This window comes from Diabrotica undecimpunctata, chromosome 1 (assembly GCF_040954645.1).
Source record: "Diabrotica undecimpunctata isolate CICGRU chromosome 1, icDiaUnde3, whole genome shotgun sequence".
Lineage (NCBI taxonomy): Eukaryota > Metazoa > Arthropoda > Insecta > Coleoptera > Chrysomelidae > Diabrotica > Diabrotica undecimpunctata.
Genome location: NC_092803.1, coordinates 57400925 through 57421713, shown reverse-complemented (window position 1 = coordinate 57421713; position 20789 = coordinate 57400925). Strand labels below are relative to the sequence as shown.

Below are 20789 nucleotides of genomic sequence, written 5' to 3'. Positions count from 1 at the left end.
AAACCCAAGCTAATAAAGCTTATAGGCCCATGTTTCGAATATTTATATTCCATTTAGCAATAATTTACCCATAGAAATCACCATTATTTTTGTAATTTTTTAGTCGAGTAAGAACGACAAACAAAATAAACATAGATAGTTGCTTTCGATATTCACTTTTCGATAGTTAGAAATTTTTAGTTTTTATTTTTGACTTCCACCTCAGAGATGATTTTCTTTTGCTTCTGTCTGTTATTATCTAGGCATATTTTATTGGTAAATTGTTATTACATATCTTTGTAAAATGACCTATGCTTATTCTTCCGATTGATAACTTATCTCAGGCTCTCAACTTTTCTAACCATTCTATTTTCTGTCATTCTGCTAATGTGATTCTTCTATTCTTTTTTTGAAATGACACCCATTTATTTATGTTGTCTATACTACACGTGTACTTTGCACTCTGTAAGTAGTGTCTTCATTCTTAAACATGGGTCTAAGATACTTAAATACTGGTTATTGATTCATCCTATTCTTATGATTTGATTTGTAATCTAGTCAATTAGATGTGGTCTGTCAAATGTTATGAGCTCACTATTAACTCTTGCCTGGAGCATTTCTAGTTTTCAGGTTGGTTAGATTTTCTTTTAGAAGTTAGAGTTAGGTTCCGTTTTCTGTAATTCGCGGTAATTCATTTGCTATGTTATTTTCGGTATTTCAGGAGTTCTGTTAGTTTCCATTATTCAGTTTAGTTGTTTGAGGTACGTTATCCACTCATCTTGGGTAACTTGATTCACATTCAACAAGTCTATTTTTCAGATTTTTCTCCTCTTATGAATCTCCACATCTGTTTTTGCAATCCGTAAAAGTAAAGCTCCATTTCCATGGAAATCTTCTCTCAATGTTCTGTTTTTCTGGTTTTTACTAGTGAATCAGTAATTACGTACTCCCTTGTACTTTTTATGTTACTTTCTTTGTACAAGGGCATCTTTTGCTATATCCTATTCATCCAACTATCGTCTATTTCTTCTTCATGTACGACACTTTGCTGTTCTATTTTTTGTTCTAGTCTAAGTTGGTATAAGTTTTTTATTGAATCATGATATACTTTTTCTATGTTTTGAACTTTTTGTTTTCGTATATTAATGTTTTGTTTTGATATTGCATCACCATCAGATTTATATTTTTCAGAACTAAATTATATTCACAGCCTATATTAACTTAAGTTAGGCTTCGCATATCTAATACTTCTTTTATAGTGTATAATTGTTTTGAAAGTATATAATCTATCATTATTGATCCACTGTCTATTTTGTTATTGAAAGAATATTTGTGTAGCTCTTTGTGATTGAAATATGTGTTATTTATTCTATATTCACGTTGTCCGCAGAAATTTATCAAAAATTCTTCATTTTCGTTACGTTTATCTTCATTAATTTTCTGTTTTATACTTCATATTCCGTCCTTGCAAATTCTTGTATTTATGTCTTCCAAAATTATTATTGCAGCATTTTTTGGTAATAAGTATTGTGTTTCTCTGAAAATCTTCGTAAAATGTCGATCTCTCTTCTTGTGGTGCAGTTTTTGGGGCGGTATATACTTACTAATGTTATTTCTTGGTTTTTATCTTCTATCTCCACCATCAATAATCTTTCTGATTCACTCTCAATGTTCTTTGTCCATTTTTCGTATATTAATTTGGTCACGCCTTATTTTGCTTTATTATTCTTAGGAATTCTGCTATATATCAGTAAGTATTCCCCTAAATAGTGTTCCTGTTCGGGTTCTCCCACAAAAGTTCACAATTATCCTCTAGCTGGCGCTGTTTTAATTTTAATTTTTAATCCAAATTAATGTACTTGTGCCTATTATTAATAAGTGGCCAGGATTTTCCTTAATTGCGCAGGATATTTGATCGTAAAATATTTAAACTTTTTCGTCTGGATGTCCTGTAGTAGAGGCATACACTTGAATGATCTTTAGGGTATATCTTGCACTTATTTTGAAGTTTAAGTAGACCACCGTTGTTGAGATTTAGTTTATTGATACTGTTTGCAATTTTTTTTTAATAAAGAAACCGACGTCTCCGATTGTCCATTTCCTCTTCTCCTTTTGGGAGTGTCAAAAGACTCTTTCTTTTTTCTAACTTTACTGATACCCACAATATCCAAATTCGCTTCTTCTTCCTCCATTTTTTTAAATTTTTGAATCTCTTAATAATTTGGATGATTATTTCAATTCTATAGGACACAATTTTATAGTAAAAAGAGACGACAACTTCAAAAATAACCACTGGAAAAGTCTACTAGTTTACTAGTAACAAAGGAAAGACAACTAATAGATCAGATTAAGACTATAATTTAATTAATTGAAGTCTTAAGTATATCTCAAATATTGCTAATATTTTATATTTATTTTAGACGTATTGTGTGGACCACCAAACTGCCGATTCGGCATGTTCAGCCACAGCGTATCTTGGGGGAGTTAAAGCCAACAAGGGTACAGTAGGGGTGACTGCAGCTGTTAATAAAAGAAATTGCACTGCTATGAACGATCCAGACAATCATGTCGAATCTATTGCTAGACTATTTCAACTTAAAAAGAAAAGAACTGGTCTAGTTACTACCACTAGAGTGACACATGCTTCACCTGCTGGCAAGTATTTTAACAATAGCGTTATATTTAGATATACAGTGTGTTCCACCGAAAAGTTGACCACCCCCCTCCCCAGACACTCAGAAACCAAGAGTTTCTTCAAAATTCAAGAAAAAACGTCAATTTGTATTGTGAAGATGACGAATTTTCATGCAAAATTCATGCTCTCAAATGTAACCCCCTACTGCAACGCATCAACCCCGAGTTTTTTTTTAAATAGCAAGTGTGGTCGAGTGGCATATCATCTTAACGGTAATTTTTTTTTCTACACGACACTCAATTTTTTTTTAATTTACATAATAACTTGGAGATAATTTTGGATTTAACTAATTTATTGATTGAGTATCAGTAATAACAAGAAAAACATTAAAATTTCACCAAATTAATCAATTCAATGTTCTTAGTGACCTCCAATGTAATAATTCAATCAACCTGCAAATCGATATCAACACGCCACTGTGTTGAAGATATTTTTTTCTTTTTGTAAAAGTATCACTTATTTATATGAATTTTTTTTTAAAGATGATCAATCCCAATTATCTTTTTTAGTGTTTACCAGGTTACCTTTGATTTGAGATTTGTCAACGACTGATTAATCACAAATATTATTGTAAAGGCATACAAAAATGGGATATTTTAGTACGAGAATAAAGAAAAAGTAAATAAAGAATAAAATTAGTTAAGATATGCTATGTAAATAATCAATATGCTACGCCCACAGCAAGGATTTTTAATACGAACCATCCCGAAAAAAAAACGTCAGTCACCAAGACGTTAAATTTTAACTAATAAGTTTGAAGCTACAGGTGACGTTAACAATACAAAAGCATGAAGTAGACCGTCGAGTGCAAAATGAAGCAGTTGAAGTGGCGGTATTGGGTCATTTCATCAACATCATCATTCAGCCTTCATTTATCACGTCCACTGCTGGACATAGGCCTCCCTTAAACTCCTCCATTCTTTGCGATGTTGTGCTCTTTGTTGCCAATTTTTGGTGATACGCCTGATGTTGTCAGCCCAACGTGTAGGTAGTCTTCTCCTACTACGTTTGTCTGCTCTTGGCCTCCAATGTGTAACTTTGCTCGTCCGTCGTGAATTCTCGCTACATGGCCTGCTCAATTCTATTTTAGTTCCGCTATGCATTCCACAACATCAGCAATACTGTCCTTTTTCGCAGATCTTCGTTTCTTATTAGGTCTTATTCGTCTCTGTGCCACTCTCAATTTCGACGCCGTAGTCTTGATCACAGTCATAGTTTCCGCCCCATACGTCATGACCGGTAATACGCATTGGTCAAATACTTTTCTTTTGAGGCTAATTGGTATGTTGGCCCTAAGTGTGTCTCGCAATTTTCCAAAGGCTGCCCACGCTAAAGTAATTCATCTTTCAAACAACCTCTCGGACTTTCTGCTTGGTCATTTTTTCCAGGGGAATCGAATTTTCCCAAGGATGTTTCTAGCTCTTGCTTCTTTTACACCTATTTTTGCGTTGAAATCGCCACATAAAATTGTAAATTGAGTACGAGTATCGTCATAAAATATTTCGATTTCTTCGTCGGTATGGTCTGTTGTTGGAGCGTATACTTGGATAATTTTGAGTTGATATCTACTGTTCAACTTCAGAATAAGATATGCCACTCTAGATGATATACTTTGGATGTTTATTAGCTTGTTCGCGTAATTTTTATGGACAAAGAAACTGATGCCTCCAACTGATGTAGTTTCAGGGCCGTCTGATAGAATATATCTATTTCATTGTTTTTCACCTCTCTTTCTAATTTCGTTGATACCTATGATGTCCCATTTAATTTTATTCATTTCAGTTTTCATTTCTGTGAAACTGTCCTCGGACAGTAGACTTCTGGCATTATATGTACTAACTTAAAGAGTTATAGGGTTTTTGGGATTCCGTATAGTCAGCTTTTTCTCCTCACCCCCCAAAATTTTTGGGACAGATTGATAGATTGATAAATCAGTGTAAGATTTTGGACGCATCCTACTCACCTCGGGTAAATCTGTATGTTTTAAAATCTGACATTGCGGTTTTAAGGGGTATATTGGCATTAAAACACCACGCCTGCCAGAGGTTGGTGAGTGTTCGCAGTATCACAGCCGGTTAAATCAACTTGATCGCCGCCTGCGACTTTGTGGTTCCGCACCTGTCAGGAATTGTATTCCTCAGCTACGGGCCACTAATGACACAGCTGCTGACCTGTGTTATGTCCTCAGTTGATCCACGGGTACTTATTTGGCTACGCCTTATTTGTCCCTGTAATGCATATCTACAGGAACTTCCGTATCAGCCATTGGGACGCGTCGTGTCGGGGTTGAGGATTCCCCTGCCGAGTCTGTCTTGCGCAGAGGACTGAAGGACCTCTACTTAGTTTGGAGTCCCTCCTTTACGCAAGCTGAGACCAGCACGGGGTCTCAGCTTGCGTATCTCTCATTGGGCCATTTACAAATGGATAATCGACAGTCTATCAAACACTTATCTGCATATCTGTGCATCTGGTGTATCAGCATAGAGTGTTTATTGAATTATAAAATCCCATAAAATGTCACCCTTATAAAATACGATTACTTCATTAATTAAATGAAGGTAATCCTGATCATTCCGATGATCGGCTTTAATTGTATGAAGAATTTAGTGAAATCATAAATAACATCCAACATCTCTTGTACAATACGTGTTTTTTCGACGGGTGTACTTTTACGTTAAATGGTGAAGTTCATATAAATAATTGTCGTTATTGGAGTAACAGTTCTTTCTTCTTCTTAGCCTTCTGTCGTCCATGTTTGGACATAGGCCTCTCCCAACTCCTTCCATCGGTCTCTATCCTAAGCAACATATTTCCAATTTGTTCTGGCTATTCTTTTAATGTCATCAACCCATCTCATCTGTGGTCTTCCTCTTGGTCGTTTACTTTCGTAAGGTCTCTAATGTTGTATTGTATTATTCCAACGTTGGTCTTTTTGTCCTAGCAGTGTGGCCCGCGAAACTCCATTTAAGTTTGCCAATTTTAGTTGCTAATGTCCGCTATTTTTGTTTTGGATCTTACCCAGTCGTTCCTCCTTTTATCTGACAGTCGTATACCTAACATTGCTCTTTCCATTGTTCTTTCTCTTGTGGCTAGTTTATTCAGTTTGCCTTGGTTTGGGTCCAGTTTTGACATCCATATGTCATGATAGGAAGGATGCATTGGTTGAACACTTTGCTCCTGAAGTATTGGGGTATTTTGCGGTTCTTAAGTAATTTCCGCACTTTGGTTTTCTTTGTCAAGTCTCAGGATTTGGCCTAAGTAGATATATTCCTGGATTTGTTCTATCTCACTGCCATTTATAGTTATACGTCTGGGGTCATCTGTGTTTGTCATTTTTTTTTTCATATTCATTTTTAGGCAAACGTATTGGGAGCTGGCTGGCTAGTTCCCCCATCATAATTTGCAGTTCCTCGAATGTGCTCGCTATAATCACTATGTCGTCAGCGAATCAGGTGGTTTAACTTGTTGCCATTACGTTAATGCCATAGGTTGACCAATTTGTAGTTTTGAAGATGTCTTCTAGGGCTAGGTTGAAAAGCTTTGGCGATATTACGTCTCCTTGTCTCATTTCTCTCTTAATGGGGATATAATTTGTATTTTCGTCTAGTTGTACTATCATAGTTGCATTTTCATATATATTATGTATTAGTTGCCTATATCTCGAATCTATTCTACAATTATTAATAGCTTGTTCTATGGCCCACATCTCGATACTATCAAACGCCTTTTCATAGTCGACGAAGGCAAGAAATGCGGGTACTTGCTATTTATTTGCCTTCTCTACCAATGTTCTCATTGTCAACAGATGGTCTAATGTACTATATCCTTTGCGGAAGCCACCCTGTTCAACCGGTTGGTAATTGTCGATTTTGTAGGTTAACCGGTTGTTAATAATTCTCATAAATAGTTTGTATACTTGACTGAGCAACGATATAGGTCTATAATTCTGTAGATCACATTTGTCCCCTTTTTATGTAGTATTACTAGACTCTCGTTCCAGTCTTTAGGGATCTTGCTATTATGGAGACATCTATTAAATAGCTCTGTTAGTACAGGGATTTTTAATGTCTTGCTTGTTTTCAAGGGCTCGGCAATTATACCGTCGTGTGCTGGGGCTTTATTATTTTTTAGCTCTTTTAAAGCTCTTCCTATTTCGAATCCCTTTATATTTGGTAGTACTTCTGATCCCACGTTTTTTATTTTTCTTTTGACGTTCTCCTTTGTTGTTTTATTAGGCTGGCCTTGCGAGCTGTACAAGGATGTGTAGAAGTCTTCGACAATATTTGTTATTTTATATTTCTCCTTCTCTTCCTTATTGTTGGCGTCTTTAATTTTGATGATTTTGTGAACTCCCAGTGCGGGTCTTAGACATTTTAAGCCTCTGTTGTTTTCAATGACTCGCTTTATTGACTCCGCTCGCGGAGTAACAGTAGTTCTCATTTATTTATGAAGACACATACATAAATACCTCATAAAATAAATGTATTGGTTGGCATCTTTGGGATTCACGTTATTGGACCATTATTTCTTGACAAAGATCTCAACGGAATAACCTTTTTAAATTTGTTAGAAGACGTTATTGATCCGCTCATCACTGACACATTGGAATCTGATTATAATCTTTTAGAGGATGAACTGACTTTCCAACTGACTTACGTATATTATAATATGGGTACCCCCATATTATAATATACGTAAGATAGCTTTTAGGTCAACGTTTTACAGTGTTGGATTGGCAGAAGGAGTCAAATAGAGTGATAGGCCAGATTACCGGATCTTTCGCCTTTGGATTTTATATACGCCATTCTGCCTACAGATCTTGCAGAGTTGTGACAAAGAATTGTGGCAGAACGCCGATTATTGACACCGGAGGTAGTTTCCAATGTACGAAGAGGCTTTGAAAACAGACTGTATGCAGGTAACAGGAAATCATTTAGAACATTTAATTGGTTATTTTGATGAAATTTAATGTTTTTTGTAATTAGCGAGGTTACATTTAATGGCATGAATTTCGCATGAAAATTCGTCCCCCTCCCAATACAAATTGGCATGTTTTTTAAAATTTTGAAGAAACTCTTGGTTTGTGAGTTTCTTGGTTATAGGGGGGGGATCAAATTTTTGTTGGAACGTACTGTATAAACAATCGTATGGCCTTTATTTTAAATATATGTGGTATTTTACGTAGAAAATATGTATAAAACTGAGACGTTACAAATAAAAAATAGTCCTCTTAAAGACTGATTATGCTCATTAAAAACACTTAATATATAAAATATTGTTTTAGGCGTTTATGCACACACTGCTTACAGACATTGGGAAAGTGATACTGACGTCCTAGGCGACCACGAAAATCCGAAAGAATGCGAAGATATAGCACATCAATTAGTTTTTGGAGAAACTGGAAAAAATCTGAACGTGATATTAGGAGGTGGGCGAAAAAAGTTCATACCTACTTACGAGAGAGATGATGAAGGAAAAAGGGGTCATAGAAGCGATCATCTGGATTTGATTCGCTTATGGATGGAACAGAAGGAGGCGATGAAAGCTAAATACGAGTATGTGTGGAATAGGAAACAGCTGTTGAATGTGAAAAATGATACAGAATATTTGTTAGGTAACATATAATTTGGTTTTTATTTTACTTCTATACATCAATTTTAGTTCCATTTATGTATTTTAAAAAATATTCTACAGTACCTATCGTTTTACTACTACAGATCTTCTAAGCACTCTGCAGTTAGAACTCGATCATTAACGTATTTAATACTTATTGTTTTTTAGGTTTATTTGAAGCAAATCACATGCAGTACAATTTAGAAAGAGACAACGAAACCGATCCCTCGTTAGAAGAAATGACAGAAGCAGCCATTGAAGTCCTTCAACGTGGACCAGACGGATATTTTCTTTTTGTGGAAGGCGGTAAGATTGACAAAGCTCACCACGCTAGCGCTCCACATAAAGCATTGGACGAAACAGCCGAGTTTTCGAAAGCTGTCCAAAGGGCCGTAGAGTTGACAAACGAGGAAGACACGTTGATAGTAGTAACAGCTGATCATGCGCACACTATGAGTTATGCCGGATATGCAAAACGTGGTAGTGATGTGTTTGGGTATGGGGGAATAGCCAATGACGATAACTACTACACCATATTGAGTTACGCCAATGGTCCGGGATATAAATTGAGGAAAAACAAAAAGCGATATGTGCCGTCAGAGGGAGAACTAGGTAAAGCAATTTTAAAAACTATGGGAGGAGTATAGAAAGTAGTACATAATTTTTAAATAATAATATACATGCTTTTAACAACTGCATGTTGTAAATATTTGTTAAATGACGCTTAATATTGTTAACTCATCCTGCCAAAAATCTTTTCTAATTTGGTTTTTTCCATAAGTTCAGTAATAATGAGATACTGGTATATTTGCCTCTCCTATCATTCACATTGATATTATTTCCTTGTTCCTTTCTTTCTGATCTTTTCAGAAGATAAAAAATTGGTAATAACTTTTTAAAGATTCTATTATATAACACCAAAAAACAATTTCCCAATCCATAGTGCGAAACAAGTGTCGTTTTATTAGGGTTTACTGAAAATTCTTCTTTCTAATATCGAGTAGCTATTAGGTCTGTGACACATTTTTTAAATATGCGATTAGTACTGTGTTTTGTCTAAGACACACTTAAAATTCTTCTTACATTTCGAAATATTCAATCTCACTTTTATCATTTTTTTAAGAGTTTTAAGATGTTTAAGCTACGTATGTGGCAATGGGAAAAATAAGTGCATTGACCAATCTGAGTTTAGTCCTCTTTAGTATTTGTTGGTCTATCGACTTTTAATTAATTTAGATATTGCGGTTCGGGCCACTGATCGTCGACGTTTGATTTCCAAGGAATTAACGGCGAGTATACATATGCATAAATTTGGTGGCGCCAGTAGCCACGCCAGTTCTGTTTGCACACCAGTGAAGGTTTACACTAGATTTTAACAAACAGAAAATTTTGGTATGCCAGTTTTATTTTACACAGTGGATATTCATTTCAATTCCGTCTTCCCGTGGCCGTTTACAGGATAGTTACATGTCAATCGAGAAAAAGATATTTGAAATCCGTGTCGGCTGTCGTCGTATGCTAAAAAGTGTTGTTGAAGAAATTATAAGCCGTGTAGAAAAGCCTACTAGGTAGAAATTTGGTGTTTAAAAAAATTACTATCACAACTTTCAACCAAAGATCTAGAAAATTAAAAAAACTCTTTACAGATGTCTGGTAAACAGTTTAAAATTCTTCTTCAGCGAGTAGCACAATATATGTATTAAAAACTATCTGCGAAATTATTGTTTCATGTAACTTTAAGATATTTAACATCTGGAGACTCATCAACCATGAATATCCAACAAGCATGGGATTTCATACATATAGTGTGTCAATTTTAAAACTTACAATGGGCTATATCTCACAAACAATAGCTGATATCGAAAAAAGGCTTGAAACCTTTTCTAGGATAGTAAGGGGGAACTAAAATGACATGAGAACTCATCCCCATCAACTCCCTAGGCCCCACCCACCACAACCAAAAAAGTTTAAATTGCAAACCCCTACTTGTGATACAACATTGAAAAGATTATAAAAAATGCTATTCAATTGTATAAATAATAATTATACAGGGTGAAGCAATAATTGTGAAACTTTGGCTTAAATGAAAAATTTAATGAGGTTTAATAATTATACAGGGTGTTAATATCAGCTTACTATGACTTTTGTATTTGTAATGCTATCTCCCGAACTATTATTTTTAATGATAAGTGTCCGTCGGAATTTATTTTTGTTAAATAAAAACTTAATTTGCCGTTTTTGCAAAACAAGTTGAAAACATCTGTTTTTTGTGTTCTGTCAGATTCAATAATTTTTTTAAATGTCATTAGTTTTCATCACTTGTACGATCGGTACTGTCATTCAGCTGTGGTTGTCACGATGGTTTACAGTAGACCTGAACGCGGGGAGATCATTTTCATATTTGCCTCCCAGAACCAGTGTTATTTACGAACAGCTCAAATATTTCATGAAAGGCATCCGGACAAAAATGTAAGTCACGTGCATATCCGCGATTTAGTTGAAAAGTTTAGAGAAACGGGATAAGTGCAAAATAAAAAAAGGGATGCCCCAAAATTACTGAATGAAGCATTCTAAATTGATGTCCTTGGAAATATTCCAATAAAGCCTACTGCATCAACACTTTAAGTATCTGCAGTGACAGGACTTTCACAAGAGTCGGTTAGAAAGGTGTTGAAATTACATAAGTTTCACCCGTACAAAACACAAATTCTTCAAGAACTAGGCGATGATTATCCAGACCGACGAATTGAGTTTTGTGAATTCATGACTGAAAGAATTCGCGTTGAACCGAGAATTTTTAAAAATGTTTGTTTCACTGATGAATGTACTTTTATGCTGAATAGTAGTTTAAATAAACAAAACTGTGGGTACTGGAGTGATGCGAACCCGCATCGATTCAGAGAAGGTCACACTCAATATCCTGAAAAACTGAATATTTGGTCAGGAATATTAGGCGATGCTATAATTGGTCTTTTGTTCATACCAGGCAATTTAAGTAACGACATTTATCTCGATACGCTGGAAAATACCATCGAACCTTTAATTGTGCATGAATTAGATAACCAAAGGGACGATCAAAACAACTTAGCTCTAAACGAAGATTTGCTGCACTTCCAACAAGATGGAGCACCTCCTCACTATGCAGCGCCAGTTAGGCACTGGTTGGATACTAATTATCCGAATAAATGGATTGGAAGGAGAGGTCCTATTGAGTGGCCACCGAGGTCACCAGACTTACCGCTACCTGAATTTTTTTTATGAGATTACCTTATGTCAGTTGTTTATAAAACTGAGCCTGCGTCAAATTGGAGAACTGCGAGAAAGAACTACGCACGCATGTCGCGCTATTACTAGAACAACATTTGCCGAAGTTTGTGCAGAATTTGAAAATAGGCTGTATTATTGTTTACAAAACAATGGAACCCACTTTGAACATTTACTTAATTGACATTTTGAACAAATTTGTAGGTCAACAAAAACCTCATTAAATTTTCCATTTAAGCCAAAGTTTCACAATTACTGCTTCACCCTGTATAATTTTTATTTATATCATTGGATAGCATTTTTTATAGTCTTTTCAATTATGTATCACAAGTAAGGGTTTGCAATTTAAACTTTTTTGGTTGTGGTGGGTGGGGCCTAGGGAGTTGATGAGGGTGAGCTCTCTTTCATGTCATTTTAGTTCCCCCTTTTTTTTTTTTTTTTTTTTTTTTAGCCCTTTTTTCTATCCGAATTGTCGAATAAAGGCCTCTCCCATTTCTCGCCATTCATCCCTGTTGTGTGCTAGGCGTTTCCACATTGGTCCTGCGACTCTTTTGATATCGTCGCTCCAGCGCATTTGAGGTCTTCCTCTTGGTCTCTTCGCATCGTACGGTTGCCAGTTTCCGACTTCTTTGTTCCATCTACCATCTTCGAGACGTTCGTTGTGTCCAGCCCATTTCCATTTTAATTTAGCTGCTTGTTTCGCGGCGTCCTTTATTTTTGTTTTGTTCCGGATTGCTTCGTTCGTTTGCCGATCTATTAGTGAGATACCAAGCATCTGTCGTTCCATGGCTCCCTGAGTTTTTCGAATCTTGTCCATGTTCTTTTTTGTGAATGTCCAGGTTTGAGCTCCGTAAGTGAGAACGGGAAGGTCGAACACTTTGGTTCGAAGGTTTTGGGGTATCTTTTTGTCTTTCAGTATGTATGAGAGTTTTCCAAATGCGGCCCATCCCATTCTTACTCGTCTGCTTATTTCGGTAGTTTGGTTTTCTTTGTTTGCCTTGATATTCTGACCCAGATATATGTATTCTTCTACATGTTCCACTTTTGTTCCTTGGATGGTTATCGTCGGTTGATCATCTTTATTCGACATTAGCTTAGTTTTACTCAGATTCATTTTCAGTCCTTTTTTTATGGATTCCGTATGAAGCTCATCGATCATTGTCTTCAGTTCTTTCCAGTTGCCGGCTATTAGTACTACGTCATCTGCATATCTTAGATGGTTTAAATACTTTCCGTTTATCGACAGTCCCTTCGTTTCCCAATTTAGTGATTTAAAGATATCTTCAAGTGCGGCAGTAAATAGTTTTGGAGATATGGTGTCTCCCTGTCTTACTCCTCGGTTGATTTTTATTGGCCTCGTTTTCATTCCGTTATCCATCGTGACTACCATTTCAGCGTGTTGGTATATATTATGTATTAATATCCTATATCTAGAATCTATTCTGCTGTTGACCAGTGCTTCCTCAATAGCCCATAATTCTATGCTGTCAAAAGCTTTCTCGTAGTCTATAAATGCTAAACAGATTGGTAAATTGTATTCGTTAACTTTTTCTATTAGGAACTTTAGTGTGTGAAGATGGTCACATGTACTAAACCCTTTTCTAAATCCGGCTTGCTCTACTGGTTGATATACATCGAACTTTGTTGTCAATCTATTTGTAATTATTTTTGTGAATGTTTAATAAAGTTGTGATAGTAGTGATATTGGACGATAATTTTTCAGATCTGTATTGTGCCCTTTTTTGTGTATTCCCCCTTTGTGTATGTTGTTCCCCCTTACTATCCTAGAAACGGTTTCAAGCATTTTTCGATATCAGCTTTTGTTCGTGAGATATAGCCCATTGTAAGTTTTAAAATTGACATACTATATAAATATATTCATATTTATACAGTGTACAGTGTACCTATACATTCACCTGCTAAACTGTCCATTTTTATATATTTTGTTTAAAATTACTCAACCACAAAAACACGAAGGTTTACACGTTCAAGTTCAATTTAACATGACGACAAAATGGTGACGCGTATGAAAAGTTAGAAGATTCTAACTTTACTTGTTTCTTCTTCTTCTTGATGTGCCTATCCGTTACGAATGTTGGCGATCATCATGGCAATTTTTATCTTATCTGCAGCAGCGCGGATAAACACTGTAGATGTTGTATTAAACCAGATTCTGAGGTTCTTTAACCATGATGTTTTTCTTCTTCCTGGACCTCGTTTTCCAACTATTTTTCCTTGCAGGATGGCTTGAAGGAGACAATATCTGGATTCATTTCGCATAATATGTCCGAAGAACTGTAACTTTCGAGATTTGATGGTGGTCAGTACCTCTCGGTTCTTATTCATTCTTCTGAGGACCTCCTCATTTGTGACGCGGTCAGTACACGGGATCTTAAACATTCTCTGATATAGCCACATCTCAAATGCTTCCAGTGTTCTGCACATAAATTCGTTCAAGGTCCGCGATTCAACACCATAAAAAATGACAGAGAAGACGTAGCATTAGAGCGTAGAAAATTAGAGGAGACAACAACAAATAACATATGTTAACAAGTACAATTTTACTTGTTTACTCAATATATCAAATGTTCGGACTTGCTCGCCACTACTTGCCAGTAACTGTTAACATTGTCATTTTGTTTTGCTTTCGTGCCTACAACTATTGGCGCCAGCAACTCCACGCATGTATAAATTTGCCTTAACGTCATTATTGGTTATCATAGAATCCAAGTTTACAAATCTGTCTACATATTCGAAATTTGCCACTTTTAGTATGTGCGGTAGATTATTATTTGCCCGGATAAAACCATCATTCTTTTTGGTTTTTCTACGATGGTAATCATTTGGACTTCGTTTGCTACGAGTATAGGTGGGTCGTCTGCGTATCGCAGGTTACTGATTCTTCTGCCTCCTATAGTGATTTTTCCATCTCGTTCGTATATATTCAAAATATATGTTGTAAAATAATGATGATAGTATGCAGCCCTTTCTAGTTTCTTTTTTTTTGTTTTGAAAGCATTTGCTTATATACCGTTTCGCTGAGTTTTATCATACAGATTTCTTAATAGGTTGATTAGTTGGTTAGGTTGGGCATTCACTTACTTCATATATCCCGTTATATTCCAGAGGTAATTCCATTTTACTAAATCGAAACAGAAAAAGCATGTATGTATTCGAAGAAATAGAGCAGTATTAGTACCTATATTGTGTTCTCTAGCTTTTTCTATTATCTCTCTGGTATTTAGTATTTGCTCACGCGTTCCTTTTCCTAGTACGAATCGGCCTTATAATTCAACTATATCTGGAGTTAAAAAGTTATTTAGCCGTTCACTGATTATATGTAGCCCTATTTTACTTGCATGTGGAATAAGGACAAAGGCTCTGTAATTGATTTTTTCTTATGGATAAGGTTAAGGGTTGATTCACACCACTCATTAGACCATTCACCTCTGGTTAATATTATATTGTTTATATCTGTCATATTCTTCTTTGTGTGATGTGCTTGTTTGAAATCAATGGCTATCGTCGTATTAACAAGCTGATGAACAAATTCCTTGACCGTTCGACGTGTCCATCGTCTAATGTTACGCAGCTAGGACAGTTGTTTTCTTCCGTCCTAGCATTTTCTTCACTTCTTCCTTTGCCCTATCCGTTTCGGACGTTGGCTATTAACAAGGCTATTTTGACTTTGTTTACGGCACCTCTGAACAGTTCGGTCGATGTTAGTCCGAACCATTGTCGCAGGTTATGTATCCATGAGTGTCGTCTTCTTCCCGGTCCCCTCCTACTGTCGATTCTTCCTTGGACTATTAACTGTAGCAGCCGGTACTTAGTATGCCTCATGACATGTCCGAAGTACTCAAGCTTCCGTTTCTTTACGGTGAAGATTATTTCTTTGCTTTTGCCTATTCTCTGCATTACTTTCACGTTAGTGATGTGGTCTGTCCAGGATATCCGAAGAATACGGCGATATATCCACAGCTCAAAGGATTCTAGTTTCTTCAGGGTGGCTTCCGTTGTGGTCCATGCCTCTGCTCCATAGAACAAGACCGGGAAGACATAACACTTGACCAGTCTTAATTTTAGTTCCAATGAGATTTTGCTTGTGAACCACTTTTTCATATTGTTGAACGCGTTTCGCGCTTTTTCAATTCGTGATATTATTTCTGTTGACTGGTCTCATTTTGTGTTGACTGTGGTTCCAAGGTATGTGTATGTCTCCACTTGTTCTATTTTTCGGTTGTTTAATGTCAATTGCATCGGAGGTTGTTGTGTTCTGCTGATGAGCATGCATTTAGTTTTGGTTGTATTGAGTTTATTTCTTCACTAGGACCGATATTTAGATACTCTCATTATATGACTAAAGTATTGGACCTTCCTGATTTTGATGATGTTGGTAAATTCTCGCTCTTTGTGTATGGTCTCTAGCACACATTTGTTAGGTATGTGTGCTGTCTACGGGATTCTAAGCATGCGACGGTAACACCACAACTCGAACGCTTCTAATCTAGGATTTTTTATTTTTGTTGTACAGATTTCACATATCCTCCAGCGAGAGGATTTTTTTAAACGGCGTCCTAATTTTAAATAGTTTAGGAATCTTCTTGTTTAGTGTTGTCCAGGACATCTCTGTTAGTATTTTCTCGATTTCTTGTTCGTAGTTAGTACTCCCAGTCCTCCGCAAAAAAAGAAATCCTTATCCACGACCTAGCTCTCCAACCGAAACACGAGTAGACGCTCGAAAAGGTTTTAATTTATTTGCTTACCCTTGCGCCCAGCCCAGTTATTGTTCAGTGCCCTAAATAGCTCATTACTTTCATGGCTGTTTGCACGACCTTCCGCTTCTTGACACATGTTATTTGTATGATTGTCGTGATTTGTATGATTTGTATGATTGATGTGATTTGTTTTATTCCTAATGTACATATATTCTATTTTCTTGCCTAGCTCTGCTATTTCCTGAATTTTGTTTCCTATTTTTGTCGTATATTATGGCGTAAGTCTTCTTTCGGTTACTAATTTTAAGGTTTTCCTGGACATCTAATGTATATTCTTTTGGATTTTATGCGGTGTGCTTTTTTTCCGCCAAATGTATTCAGTGTTTCATTGAATACCATGTTTTATTGGACCTCCTAATATTTGTGATTTTTTTTTTGTTTACTAGTTTTATCTGGAATTCTTCATGTTTCATCTTGCTTATTAGTTTTATCTGGAAACTAATATAGAAACAAAAACCTCAAGAAAATCTAGACATCCAATTATTGAAAAATAACACCATACAACAGACAGAACCAAGAAATGAAAAGGGAAAGATAAAAAATACCTAAAAGCAACACCTGGAAATAACAAAGAGGAATGAATAACAGAAGAGATTTTACAATTAATGGACAAACGAAGAGAATCTAAAGATCACAAGATGGAGAATATAAAACACTAAACAATAATTCGAAAAAAAAAATTACCGATGCAAAAAAGAAAGGAATGGAAACTAAATGCGTCGAAATAGAAGAACTGCAACAAAGACACGATTTTTTAAATTTAAAGAAAAAGATAAAAGAGTTCACATCTACTAACAAGAGAACAACGTTAAACACCATGCTGAACACGGATGGCATGCTGCTAGAGAAGCGGTCAAAGATAAACTGAAAGAATGGGAAAACTATATCAAAATATTTTTAACGAAATACGAGAAGAACCCAAAAACAATGGACAATAACAACGAAGGTCGCCTAGGTCCAGATGGAATATACCCAGAAATTTTAAAATAAGTAGCGAAGAAAACATGGATATATTTTTTCTTTTATTCAATCGCATATAAGATACGGGATACCCCAAGACAGGCTAGAATAATATTCATCCCACTACCGAAAAAGCCAAGCCCACAACACCGTAATGAGTTCCGTCTGATAATCCCTATGGGTCGTGCAGTAAAAGTCCTATTAAAAGTAGCACAAAAGCGAATCTATAAAAAGTGCGAAACAAGTATCGGAAACGATCAGTTTGAATTCAGAGCCGGCATGGGAACGAGAGAAGCCCTGTTCATTTCCCTAGTTGTGGCTTAAAAATGCTAGGACCAATAGAAAAATATATTCATATACTTCATAGACTTCATAAAAGCATTTGATAGAATAAAATACGACCTACTATTAGAACATTTGCAAGAGGTCTGTTTGGATGGGTAAGACATATAAATTCTAAAAAACTTGTACTGAAACCAAAACGCCAGTGTTAAGATCGAAGGTTCTACGTCAGCAGAAGTAGAAATTAGCAAAGAAGTTAGGCAAAGATGTGATTTGTCACCCTTGCAATCTTTATTCCGAGTTTCTATTTAAAGAAGCACTAGAGGATTCCAAGGATGAAGTCAAGGTAAATGAAGTAAATATCAATAGAATCAGAGATGCCGATGATACGGTGTTGACTGTAGATTCCGATTGAGTCTACAATGACTTATCGAGAGGACCAACTTGATCTGCGAGTACCTGGAATGTTGGATCGATAGCAGCCAAAATCCTAATCTAGAAATAAGATCGAGAATAGAACAAGTCAGAAAATCTTTCGAAAAAATGAGTGCTATGTAATTCTCGAATAAAACTTAAAATTTGACTACGTTTATCAAAATGGTTCGTCAAGTCGACTCTTCTCTATGCGGTTGAAACGTGGACCCTTAAAACATCAACGGTAAATACATTGGAGCTCTTTAAAATGTGAATCTAAGAGGGAATCCTTGAGGTTTCATGGACATCGCATACCTTAAACGAAGAAGTACTGCAGAGAATAGGCAAGTAATGAGAACTTTTCAACACAGTGAATGTTCGAAAAACATCATACCTAGATAACACACTGAAAAATAATCAAGTGTTAATATGCTCAACTAATAATCAAAGGAAATATCCAGGGAAAGAGCAGAGTATGGGGCATTTGAGACCAGCTCCTCCACTTCCACTCTGACGTCACTAACCTCAAACGACCGCCAACGTCACAAACACGCCAATGAGAACGAAGCCCGCCCATCGGCGTCACAAAGGCCAGCCCGAAAAAGATGGCCACCGCTTCTTCTTCTTTTCGGTCCGTCAATTCTTCTTGCTTTTCAGCTGTCATCTGTCAATTTTTCTTTTCCGTAGCTAATGTCAACTGTCAATTCTTATTCATTTCGATGTGTCAATTCTTCTTTTCGGTGTTGTCAATTGTACTTTGTAGCAGCAACAGTCAGCTGTCATTTCAATTGTCAAATCTTCTTCTTTTCGTCGAGTCATCTGTCAAATTTCGTCTTTTCGATCTGTTAATTCTCCTTCTTATTAGCAACCGTTGTCAATTCTCCTTCTTTTCAGAAACCGTTAGCTGTCATTTCAATTATTAAATATTTTTCTTTGCGTCGACTGTCAATTCTTCTTTTCTTTGGGCAGCTGTCATGTCAATTTTTCTTCTTTTTTGCGTCGGTTGACTGTCAAGCCAACCAACTATCAACCGAGATAGGGCACTATAGATGATAATAATAATAATAAATGTACAAGGTGTTGAAGAAGAAGGCCTTAAAACATACGCAACATTAAATAAAACGGCGCTTGGTATATGACACAAGTATGACACATATATTTTGTTGTTTAACGATTTGAGACTGTGACACAAGCGGAAACCGTAACGAGCTGCATACTATATTTTATCCAGGACTAGGAAGGAAAAGAGTATCGTGGCTAAGAAACATCCGACAATGGACAGGGTTAAATTTTGAAAAGTTAATAAGAACAGCTGAAGACAAAAAAGAGTTTGCAATTATTGTAGTTGCTAACCTCGTAGAGAAGAGGGCACTTTAAGAAGAAGGAATTCTTCCGCAGCTTTTCCGTGTCTTACTGATTTTTTTCATTATTTAGCATAGGTATGAAGTTCATTTGATTTTTGTATTTCCATGTAGTCCATGTTTGCTCAGCTGTTCATGTGCTCTTTTATCTAGTAATATATGATCAATATAGAATATCTAATAAGACTTTGATCTTCTTATATTCTATTATGACTATGTTAATTTACTTCCTATTTTATGTTTTATTAATTTTTCATTTTTCTTTAAGTAATTTTCTTGTTCTGCTTTATAATTTTAACTTCTCTTTCTCTTTTGTTTTTTCCAATTTTTTGACATTGAAATTATACCGCTTTGAGATTACACATAATTTATTTTATACTTTATTGGCATTATGTGGGAATTTTTATTTTAAAGCTTATTTGAACATTCACCATCTGCTTTGCACGAACTAATTCTTATTTCAGATAAAATCAGTACCAAATGGCCATCATTAGCTCCTCTACGAGTGGAAACCCATGGGGCAGACGATGTTGGTATTTTTATAAGAGGACCCCAAGCGCATCATTTTACCGGAGTAATGGAACAGAATGTACTTCCTCATTTAATGGCTTTAGCAGCATGCGTGACCGAAAACCCTTTATGTGATAATACTTATATAAAACAACCTTAACAAGCATTACAATGTCTTTAAGTGTAAAAAGCTAATGCGTCCACCAAACAGTGATACTGATTGTGATAAAAAAATTGTAATATATTGTCAATAATATAAATATAAAAGCTCCCTTGCGATAAACAGCTTCCACTTAATATTAATTTTTATTATTTATTGATGCTTCCAAATAACTATTGAATTATCCTATGTTCACATGCTGTCATTATCGGCGCAGCCATTTTGGTCCACAACCATTTTTGTAAAGTTACTGTACCACCTTCCGTGTCTTCTTCCTTATGAGCTGTTGTTTTGTATTTCTTATCCATTCTTATCTTTGGTCAATTTGCAGATGTGCTGATCCATCTCTCTTATTCAGTTTCTTACCCATCTAATTATGTCGTCGATTTACCAATTTTCTCGTATCTGTGTTTCTTGGTATGTCATTTAGTGTGTACTCCATTACATGTCTTAATATGATATTAGTTGTTCTTAATTTTCTTTCTGTTATTGATGTTTCATTTTGTTTTTACTGCTCATATGCCATTATAGGACTCGTGTGTCGCGAACAGAAAATATTGGGACTGCCCTCGTAGTGCCGCTGATGGCACTCATATTATGTTCTTGATAAATTGGACTTCTCCGCAGCTGCATGACGGGGATGGTAGCTTATCCCACTTGTGCAACATATACGTATATCGACCATGTTCAGTTCTGAGGCACCCGGTCTTTGTGGTAGGTTAAATCCAGACGGTCTTTTTGTGATATTTGGTTGAGCTTCCTACCATTTTTTG

The 20789-nt window shown here is 35.9% G+C and overlaps 1 protein-coding gene across 2 annotated transcripts in view; it reads left to right on the top strand.

Moving 5' to 3' along the window:
* Positions 1–20789, top strand: part of LOC140449614 (membrane-bound alkaline phosphatase-like) — a 61733-nt gene that overhangs the window by 28768 nt on the left and 12176 nt on the right. Inside the window, exons 4-7 of one of the 2 annotated variants that reach the window (XM_072542845.1) lie at positions 2400–2634; positions 7959–8288; positions 8456–8899; positions 19811–20141. In XM_072542845.1, the coding sequence (XP_072398946.1) occupies positions 2400–2634; positions 7959–8288; positions 8456–8899; positions 19811–20016 (1215 nt within the window). In that variant the 3' untranslated portion in view covers positions 20017–20141. Of the gene's footprint in view, positions 1–2399; positions 2635–7958; positions 8289–8455; positions 8900–19810; positions 20142–20789 lie in introns of those variants that run through there. The other variant, XM_072542852.1, reaches the window with a different exon arrangement.